This window comes from Rana temporaria, chromosome 9 (genome assembly GCF_905171775.1).
Source record: "Rana temporaria chromosome 9, aRanTem1.1, whole genome shotgun sequence".
Taxonomy (NCBI): Eukaryota; Metazoa; Chordata; class Amphibia; order Anura; family Ranidae; genus Rana; species Rana temporaria.
Genome location: NC_053497.1, coordinates 55,929,011 through 55,940,121, shown reverse-complemented (window position 1 = coordinate 55,940,121; position 11,111 = coordinate 55,929,011). Strand labels below are relative to the sequence as shown.

Genomic DNA, 11,111 nt, shown 5'->3' with positions numbered 1-11,111 from the left:
TTGGTGACTACAGATCCTGCTAAACCTGCTCAGATTGGAGTAACAACCTCTGCTAATCCGAGCAGGCTACATATGCTTTTCATTTGCAGGCTTTGCAGCGAGCAAAAGAGGTTTACTTCTTCTTTAAGGATGATAAAGAACCATAGAAAAAGTATTTATTGATGGTAATTAGACTTGAGAGGGTATTCATGGAAATGGTGGCTTTTCACTTTGATTAACAATGAGATCAAAGAGTATTTTGGGTTGACCTAGCAGAACCACCCCAGTGTACTAGTATTTCAGGGGGACGATTCAAGCTGGCAATCAGTCTTTTCAATGTTCTAGCATGGCTTGGTCAGAGCCCAGACTTCAACCCCATTGAAAATCTGTGGAATGACTGCAGTCCACAAACGGTCACCATGAAATTTAACAGAACTTGAGACGTTCTGCAAAGAAGAGTGGGCAAATATTGCAAAGTCTAAGGCCCAGATTCTCGTAGATGGGTGTAAAACTGCGGCGGCATAACGTATGTGCTTTATTCACAAAGAACTTGCCTATAAAGTTGCGGCGGCGTAGCGTAAATCCCCCGGCGCATGCCCGCCTAATTCAAATGAGCCGGGTAGGGGGCGTGGATCATTTAAATTAGGCGCGTTCCCGCGCCGAACGTACTGCGCATGCGCCGTCCCTAAAATTTCCCGACGTGCATTGCGCTAAATGACGTCGCATGGACGTCATTGGTTTCGACGTGAACGTAAATGGCGTCCAGCCCCATTCACGGACGACTTACGCAAACGGCGTAAATTTTTAAATTTTCTACGCGGGAACGACGGCCATACTTAACATTGGTTGCCCCTCATATAGCAGGGGCAACTTTACGCGTCGCAAATCTAACGTAAACGTCGTAACTTCACTGCGTCGACCACGTGTACGTTCGGGAATTCGCGTATTTTGCTAATTTGCATAGTCGACGGGGAAAACGACGGAGGCGACACCTAGCGGCGGAAAAAAAAATTGCATTTAAGATCCGACAGCGTAAGAGCCTTACGCCTGTCGGATCTAATGGTTATCTATGCGTAACTGATTCTAAGAATCAGTCGCATAGATACGACGGCCCAGATTAGGACTTACGACGACGTACATTGCGTTGCGCCGTCGTAAGCCCTTTGAGAATCTGGGCCTAGATATGCAAAGTTAGTAAAGACTTAACCCAACACACTAGGCTGGAATTAAAGGAAAAGGTGGCTCAACAAAATACTAAAACAAGGGGGGGGGGGGTGATCCTTATTCCAAGGATTCTGTTTTTGAGTTGTTTTTATTTTTTCGGACATGTTGGTGTTATATCTTTCACATATTATAAGTTGAGTAACTACATGCGGAAAAAAAAAAAAAACATGTCTGTCTTTATTTCAGACTGGAAAGCAACATTTTAAAAGGGGGTGATACTTTTCTCTACTTACTGGATTACATTTTTGGTTTTGGATACATTGTAACAGTTTTGAGTGGTTTTAGACTTGTCTCTGGCTTGCAAAAGTTATTGGTTCGGATATGAATGAAGTGTTTGCTTTCTCCCCTTTTAGTGTTTTAACTAAAATTGTATAGATACAAAAACAGAATGGAACATTTGACATTGATGCATCTACCTGTTGTTGTTTACTGATGCTACTATATAGTTTTCTCTTTATAGCTTAAAAAGCATCAAAAACTCACAAGCGCTCTGTGCAGCATCTTCATCTGCCAGCCAAAACACACAGCTAAAAATAAAGGATAATACAACGAGCTGGGAATGCTTTCTCCTGGCAAAGACAGTTTATAAACCACTTAAACATAGTGTTTCCAAGCAGATAGGAAAACAACAAAAGGAGCCTGAAAATGCTAATACCAATAAAAAGAAGAAAGCATTTGCTAAGTCAGTGTAAAAGGCACTTAAGAAAATACTCTTAAATTTACAGTTTACTTACAATTACAGCTCAGCCATAGAATATAAACACAACTTACATTCTGACCCAATAATTAGTGAATTTGGTGATAGCACACTACCATCTAGTGGACAGTAAGAGAAATACTTTAAACTGCACACATTACATAGAAAGCAACATTCCAGTGAACATGTATAATGTATATTATAGTGGTTATATATATATATATATATATATATATATATATATATATATATATATATATATATATATATATATATATATATATATATATATATATATATATATGTAGCGCCCCCTTACTTTCAGTATGGGCACTACGCTAAAGTTAGTGGGGAATGGGAGAGCTATTTTGCTCCCATTCACAATTTTCTAAATTTGGGCTGCTGTCATTCCTGAACTGTCCTGTAGGTCAGTCTGCGCTCCAGGGGTGTTGTTTCCACCCCTGGGCGACAGTTGGCGCTAGAGGGGTTCTGACAGAGCCACTTTTCCCCAGCAGCCAATTAGAGGAGTTTGTCCTTGCGGTGCATGCTGGGGGAGAGTATATCTGTGACAGACGCCATTTTCTTTGGTTCTTCGTGGGTTCCAGGTGCGGCATCCACCTTCAGGGTGTGCGCATCCAACGGACCCCGGTGATGGCCTACCAGGCCGGGGTCATCGCTACGTCAAGTGGTCCTCCTGTGAAGAAGGGACCCAAAACCCTGATCCCCCGGGGCGTTAGGCTCCAGAAGGGGACTGAGGTACTGTGGACCGAGCAACCGAAGCCGACACGGACCCAACTTCCTCGGAGGGACTGCCGAAACAGAACCCTCCCAGTACTAGGTGGGGCTCCCCCGAAGAGAGACCCCATGAGAGCAGGCGAACTAAGCCAGAAGGCCATGTCCACCCACTCCCAAGACGTTCAGGGCTGGCCCAAGGACCTACACCCTACTAATCACACTGTGAGACAAAACGTGCACAAAAAAAAAAGACAAAAACGTGACAAAACATAGGCAATAAATTAAATAAAGTGGGGGAAAGGGATAGTGAAGAGGAGAGTGAAAGAAGTGGCCATTGTGTTCAACAATGACCAGGCCCTCCGGCCAGGAATAAAAAATTCCTCCGGTCCTAGCCAAAAGGCCCGGCCCAGGAGGCAGGTGCTAAAAAAAGCATCTAGCTAGTGCAGTGACCGTGGTATCTTTAAATCAAAGTGTCCCTCACACACAGTGATTCTCAGATACACCTGGACTGCCACTCCAGGGGCACATGCACCATAGGCTTTTCCTTCCAAATCTAACCCACCGACCAGCCAGTGCAGCCCTCCACCCCTGCCAGATAGAGAGCCCTCAAGGTTTTCTTGGGGAGAGCTGCCGCTCAGGTAGCAGCCTCCACCAATACTAGCCCCTCCAGACCCTCCGTCATCCCGGCCGATTTGCATGGTCCTACCCCGAACCCATCACAGGGCAGAACCAGCTCGTCCAACCAGATCGCTGACAGAGATAACACACCAGCCAGCCAGAAGGCCAGACTAGAACTCTGCAAAAAGACCAGACCAGTACAGCACCCATCCTCACCAGGGGCACCCTTCCAGATGGCTCAGACTCGACCATGGGCTGGCCCCTAGTATCTGTCGGGCAGCACGGCGTAGTCACTGCTGAAACCATCCTTCCAGGTGCAATGACGTCATTGGATTGCATCCACCCTCCCCATGTAGGAGGTGCTTCAGCGCTCCTCTGACAACTAATAAGAACATATACTACACTTGATCTTAGCCAAAAGGCAGAGAAGCCGCAGGGAAGACACCAAGCACGGCCAGAGTGCAATGGCCGAGCCTCGGCCCTGGGAGAACCACCTTCATGATCAAGGTGTCTCCCCTGCCAGGTAAGTACCTGGTGTGGAGTGTCGTGCTCGCCCCCTCCCTTGGACTACGGGAGAGTCAGGATGCTCCCTACATTTCAGATAGAGAAAGGAGCTGTGTGTTAGTGGGCATCCTGACCCTCCTGTCAGGGCCGGCCTTTGGGGTGTGCGAGCTGTGCGGCTGCACAGGGCGCCTTGGGCAACAGGGGCGCCGTGCGGCCATCGCAGATCGCAAAATGTGAGTCGCAGGGCCGGGCGGTCGGCGCTACCACTAGGCGGATTAGGAAGGCAGCCTCCTCATTGTCACTCCCCAGGCTCCCGGCAGAGGATAGAGGGGCCCCGGACAGCCTCTTTGTGTATGTTTAGGTGACCAGGGGGCAACGGGTGAAGATGGGGGGGGCGCCACAGGATTAGCTCGCACAAGGCGCCTGAACACCTAAGGCCGGCCCTGCCTCCTGTAGTCCAAGGGAGGGGGCGAGCATGACACTCCACACCAGGGAGAAAGCCTTGCATTACTGTGTGTAGTTACAGACAGAAGAACAGGAAGTGATGATTTCTCAGAAGAAATAAGGACATTTAAAAGCAAAATGAAAGGATGAGGTAAGTGAAGGAGGACTGCACTAAGGTAAAGGAAGCCATTTAGGAAAAGAAAATTGTACCTTTACAACCCCTTTAAGACAACACTGACAAGATATCACCTACAGTTTAGTGTTCAGTGTTCTATATGAAAATCTCTAGACATACAGGAAAATAGCTCCTAATTATGATGTACACTACACAGGTAATAGCAGTGACTAATCACACTATTTGTAAGCATTGTGCAATCATGTAGTATTGAAATCTCCTTTGCAGCCTGAAAATCCATTTGTTTCATTAGTGTAGGGTTCCATCATTACACATAGGGGTATATTGATAAACAAAAAAATAATTGCATTGCAATTCGCCCAGTTATGTTGCATGTACATTAATTCCATGTGAAAGCGGCAAACAAACAACTATTATTAGGCTTTTGCTCGTTTGTGAATTTTTTTAATTAAATTTAAAGCAAAAAATTAAAAATTGGGCTAATAGATGGTGCTGAGTATCCCAAGAAATTCATAATATACAGTACCTAGTGCCATCTAGAGGCCGAGTACAGTATTTTACTTTTTAAATCAAAGAAAAACATTAGTCTAGCACAGGAAATAGCCTAATAACATTTGTTTTTGCCCAATTTGTACAGAACAATTTTACACGCGCTTCTACTAGGCAAACTGTTTAGTGATTGATCACTAGTAATTTTCATAGCCTGACAGAGTAAAACAATAAGTATGTACTCACAGACCATAAAATTACTTTCCTGAAGATCTTGTATTAAACAGTAGTTTAAACTAATGCCGCGTACTGTACTCGCGATCAGACATTCCAACAACAAAACCGTAGATTTTTTTCCAAAGGAATGTTGGCTCAAACTTGTGTTGCATACACACGATCACACAAATGTTGTCGGAAATTCCGAACGTCAAGAACGCAGTCAAGTACAACTTTACGACGAGCCGAGAAAAATTAAGTTCAATGATTCTGAGCATGCGTCGAATTGATTCCGAGCATGTGTAGGATTTTTGTTGCGTCGGAATTGCATACAGACGATCGGAATTTCCGACAGGCACTCTTGTTGTCGGAAAAATTGAGAACCAGCTCTCAAACATTTGTTGTCGGACATTCCGACAACAAATGTCGGGTGGAGCATACACACGGTCGGATTTTCCGACAAAAAGCTCACATCGAACATTTGTTGTTGGAAATTCAGACCCTGTGTACGCGGCATTACAGTTACATACCCCCAGTTGTTAATAAAAATAAATGGTATACTCTCACACACCATCAAACATCTTCTAGCAAAACCAAAGCTAAAAAGAGATTAGAACAGCATTAATAAGTAGATGGGTATTTATTGAGAACCCTTCATGCTGGCATCATTGCCACCAAAGTCTCCTTATGTGCAGGTACAGTAATAAGAGCTAATGGCATCATTCCAGTTTCCAAGCAGTCCATTGGCAAAGTCCTTTAACTGGTAGACCACTCCAGCATTGAAGGAACGGTTGTTTCCAATTTTACCGGGCTGGCTCCATACTTTCAGGGTGCAGCGAGTGCCTACAACCAGAGATGAGATCTTGTTACCCCATCCAAGTGGCATGTAGGGGTAGTCATCTCCATTCTTGGCATCGAGGTAGGCTCCTCCACAGGACTGGTCAAAGTACATGTTGCTGTGTTCAAACATGCGGGCACAGACCTTCTCCGTCACCAGTTCCGAGGGTGCGGGGCATTGAGCCAGGAGACCCTCAAAGAACAGAGGCAGCAGAAGCACAGAAAACAGCACCTTCATGGCGACAGCTGAATGTTGTAGACACCGAGTGTGGTAAACCAACCCAGCCCTCTGGTTTATATATGTTTTCCATCCAAGGCTGTTGTGGCCTTGATGTACTAAACATGCTGATATCTTTGCTCAATGAGAGAGTAAACATGTGTCGTGTATGTGGAGAAATACTCAGGTGTGAAAATTCCCAAAATATGTTTTTTTTTTGAGGCTTTAAATTAGGAATCATATGTATGCAAGTCTTAGTGCTTGTAAAGCCTCGTACACACGGTCGGACATCCAACAAACTTTCCCTTGTTTTTTTGTCCGAAGGGAGTTATCCGGTCACACCCATAGTATACACACGCTCGGACTTTTCTGCAAACTTTTCTAAAACTTTCCCAACATCACATGTTTTTTCTGCTCTTTACCGCCACCCTTTGGTTAACTTCTGCTATTGTTGGTTGATTTTAACATTCTGGTTCTGAGCATGCGTATTTGCACTTTGTACAAAACTCCGATGCCTTGCTGTGCACACGGTCGGACGAGGCACCATCGGACTTTTGTTGCCGAAAAGTTTGTCTGTTTGCAGACCGAACTTTTTGTCCGATGAAACTCAAAAAAGTTGGTCCGATGGAGTGTACAGACGATCGGACAAATTTGAAAACTTGCAGATTTTGAAGTTTGTTGGCAAAAAGTCTAACCGTGTGTACGGGCCTTACAAATGATGTCCTTGTCACACATTTCAGGAGGTATGGCACAGAATTATTTATTCCTGTTCAGCCCTCATATTGTAATACAACTTTTCTTAGTGTTATATGCTGTATGTAGTTTCTATTGGTTGAACTAAATGGATTTGTGCCTTTTTCTAATGCCGTGTACACACGATCGGAAATTTCGACAAGAAAACCGTGGATTCTTTCTGAGGGAATGTTGGCTCAAACTTGTGTTACATACATACGGTCACACAAATCTTGTCAGAAATTCTGACTGTCAAGAACGCGGTGACGTACAAGACGTTCGACGAACCGAGATCAATGAAGTTCGAAAGGTAGTTCTGCACTTCTGCTTGATTCTGAGCATGCGTGTTTTTTTGCGTGTCGAAATTACATACAGACGATAGAATTTTTTTCCGTCGGAAAAATAGAGAACCTGCTCTCAATATTTTGTTGGCGGAAATTCCGTCAGCAAAAGTTCGATGGAGCATACACATGGTCGGAATTTTCGACCAAAAGCTCACATTGGACTTTTCTTGTCGAAATTTCCAATCATGTGTACGCGGCATAAGCCTGTGTAAATTTTCCAAAGTTCTACCATGTCTCGAAGGAATTACCGTATTTATCGGCGTATACCACGCACTTTTTTGCCCTGAAAATCAGGGCAAAATCGGGGGTGCGCAGTATACGCCGATACCCGCTTTCCCACGCCGAGTTTTGAATACTGCGCCGACATATACCAAACGCAGTACACTCGGGTATAGTCGGCCAGTCTCGGCTCCTTCTGCGCTCACGTCCTGGACGTACAGGGCGTGAGCGCGAGTGTTGCCGAGCCTGCCCGACAATACATGAGTGTACTGCGCTCTGTATATGTCGGCGCAGTATTCAAAACTGTAAGTACAAAAAAAACTTTTTTTCCACAGGATTCGGGGCCACTTTAGGGGTGCGCGTGAGCGCGTTATACCGCGATAAATACGGTAAATAAGGTATATTTGCTCCATCTATCTGCATGCATGGCTACTAAAAAAAGCCAGTGGTAATTTTCATTGTCATCCATTCAAGATTTTTGTTGAGTAGAGATGTGCACAATGGAAAAAAGTAATTAGTTTAGGATTTGTTTGTCAAGTTAATAATTTAATTTCGTCATATTCGTTATGTTAGAATGATTTGTTTTTGGAAATCATTTGATATATTTGTTATTCGAATTTGAAATGGAAACATATTGCACTAAATAAAGTAAGGTATAAAAGTGAAACAAGATGATGATCCCTACTTAGGCCGCTGAATAGTATAGAATATAAAATAGAATAGAATAAAACAGAAAATAATAGAACAAAGGAATAAAATACAAAACAATAGAATAAAACTGAATATTTTCTATTCTATTCTTTTACTCACCTCTCTGACAACCCGTGCCTCCTACCTTCCCACCATTCCAGCACTGCAGCCTCCCATTAGTCTCTTTATTATATGACATTTCCAGGAGTTTTGGATTCTTGTACCCTGTAGTGACACAGGGGTCAGAAGCAGGAACTTCAGTACACAGTGGTGAAGGTAGGCATCACTAGATCCAGATGGGGCTCAGGTAAGTCTGAAGGGGGCTACTGAACAGCAGTTTACACAGACATTTGTGTTTTGCTTCTGACATGGGTTTGCAAAGCATTTTTGAAGGACCTTGAAAGCAGTATTGTTTAGATTTTCTAAATTACACATGCCAAGGTGGCAGATATTGAAATTGTTTCCAAGTATGGGTAGTGTGCATGCTTAGAGATCATTCAGAGGGATGATCTGGGGCAGTTAGGCTACTGCTAAACTTAGACCCCATACACACTATACAACTTTAGTTGTCCGATTATAAAATCATGTTGTGCAAGGGCCTGCCTGATTGCATACGAATTGAAACTCTTAAAGGTTTGACCTCATATTAGATGGTTTTGGTAAATCTGAAGGAAAAAAATCTACAGAAAATTGTATAGTGTGTATCCAGCTTTAGCCTCTGGAGGCAGCAGTATTTTCTGTAGCTGCATACAAACTGGTAGATTAGCTGCGACCAGAAACATCATCCCTGAATGCAAACTTTCTGCATCCGAGGTTGGTCAGAATCCCTAATTACCGTTTTATCGGTGTATAACACGCAAAATAAAATAGGGGGGAAAAGTATTTAAAAAGTAGCTTTTTCTTTCTTTTTTAGCTAAACCTCATCTTTCTTACCGAGTCATTAACTGGTACAGCTATTCAAATACACAGGCAGTGTGCTTGTTCTGGGTCACAATTCTGGAAATATTCCACTTCTAAAATAAATCATAATGGTATCTAACCTGTAATCCAGCATGACTAGGAATATTTTAATGTGTAACACAAATTATTTATTTTGTTTTGAATAAAATAGGGAATACTGGGACTTTCACCCCTCCCTTCCCAGACCAATTTGCAACTTTCAGCGCTCTCACACTTTGAATGAGAATTGCGCAGTCATGCAACACTGTACTCGAATTAAATTTTTATAATACATTTTTTTCACAAAAATAAAGCTTTCTTTTGGTGGTATTTGATCAAATGAAAAAAAGACCAAAACATTTCTAAAGAAATGCATTTTCTTTGTTTTTATTATAACAATTTGCAAATAAGTAATTGCTCTTCATAAATTTGGACCAAAAAGTATGCTGCTGCATTTCTTGGGTAAAAATAACCCAAATCAGTGTATATTATTTGGTCTGTGTGAAAGTTATAGAGTTCACAATCTATGGTAGCAATGACATGGGGGACAAAACAAAGAAGTCGCACACTGAAACTCCAAAATCTCTTGATGAGTCTTTATTGTCACAAATGTCAGATGAACACAGGAACAGCAGTTGATGCATTTCACAAGGGATAGCTTGCTTGTTCACAGACAGACAGATGTTTTGTGCACTGTGACAGATGTGATGAGGGACAAACAGATGTTGTGCGCTGTGACAGATGTGATGAGGGACAAACAGATGTTGTGCGCTGTGACAGATGTGATGTGACAGACTAATGTTTTGTGCACTGTGACAGATGTTTTGTGCACTGACGGATGTGATGGGGACACACAGATGTTTTGTGCACTGTGACAGATGTTTTATAGGGACACTGACTGGTGTATGGGGTGACAGTGGTGCTTGGTGTACTGTTTTCGGGGGGAGAGATCTATGACAGCTCTCTGTATAAAATTATCCTTACACAGAGCTGTCACAGGGATGCAGATTCCCCCGCTCCCCAAAGCGCTGAGCTCTCAGTGGGGAGCACTGTCATGGAGACACACGTCTCTGTGTACATTGCAACGGCTGTAATTGAAAACAGCTGTCACATGAGCGGGAGGGCCAATCACAGCGTCCATATCCCGAGCACAACGATCACAGGATCGAGCACTCGTTCTGAGGATGTTCCTGAAAGAGGAAAGGACCACCTGGCCGTGTACAGTGGCCGGGTGGGAAGTGGTTAAACAGGGGTAAAAAAAGCGAGCAGCACTTTATCGCGAATGCGGCCCCAGTGTGAAAGGGGTCTTACTGACAGAAACTAAGAAACACTTAGAATTGCCGTATTTGCCGGTGTATAAGGCGACCGGGCGTATAAGACGACCCCCTAATTTTACAGTTTAAGATTTTTTTTCCTGTACTCACCATATAAGACCTTCCAAGGCTGCCAACGCTTTATATTTCTTCCTTCAGGAGCCATATTGTTCTTCCTTCTTGCTGGAGCCAATCACGGCGAGCAATTTATTCTATTAATGAATACAAAGCCTGCTTGGATTGGCAGAGGCTGTAACATCATCAGCCTGCGCGTCTCTGACTCTCAAATAAAGTAGCCTGCTCGGATTGGCAGAGGTTGTTACGCCAATCCGAGTAGGCTCTGTATTCATTTGAATACATCGCTCACCGGGGTTGGCTAAGCGGTATATTCTGTATGTAGCCAAAGCCACATACAGTATTACCGCACATCCAGCAGGCATCCGAGCAGCTGACCCGGCGTATAAGACAACCCCTGCTTTTTGGACAGTTTTTTTAAGTGTAAAAGGTAGTCGTATACGCCAGCAAATACAGTACCTGGATTTGGTGCACAAGTTGCTATCAGAACCAAAAGTGTTGCAAACACTTCCTGAATTGGGCGCAATATATTAACAAGAGGGATTACCGCCAGAAAAGTGGCGCAGCAGCTTTATTAAATTCCCCCATGGTCTAGAAGACAATGCAGGTTGTGAGCCAAGATCTAATTATACAGTGTATATCTGGTTCTCTGTACAAAACAGTAGCCTAATGCACCCCATAAAACATCTGACAAACCTGAAAG

The 11,111-nt window shown here is 43.5% G+C and overlaps 1 protein-coding gene and 1 pseudogene across 1 annotated transcript; both read right to left on the bottom strand.

Moving 5' to 3' along the window:
* Window positions 1-3,611: 3,611 nt before the first annotated feature.
* Window positions 3,612-3,784, bottom strand: LOC120914651 (annotated as a pseudogene).
* Window positions 3,785-5,663: 1,879 nt separating this feature from the next.
* On the bottom strand, window positions 5,664-6,167 carry LOC120914442 (syncollin-like). The gene has a single exon (XM_040325134.1). It carries the CDS (start codon window positions 6,115-6,117, stop codon window positions 5,728-5,730), a length of 390 nt encoding a protein of 129 aa, XP_040181068.1. The 5' UTR covers window positions 6,118-6,167; the 3' UTR covers window positions 5,664-5,727.
* Between the last annotated feature and the right edge of the window lie 4,944 nt (window positions 6,168-11,111).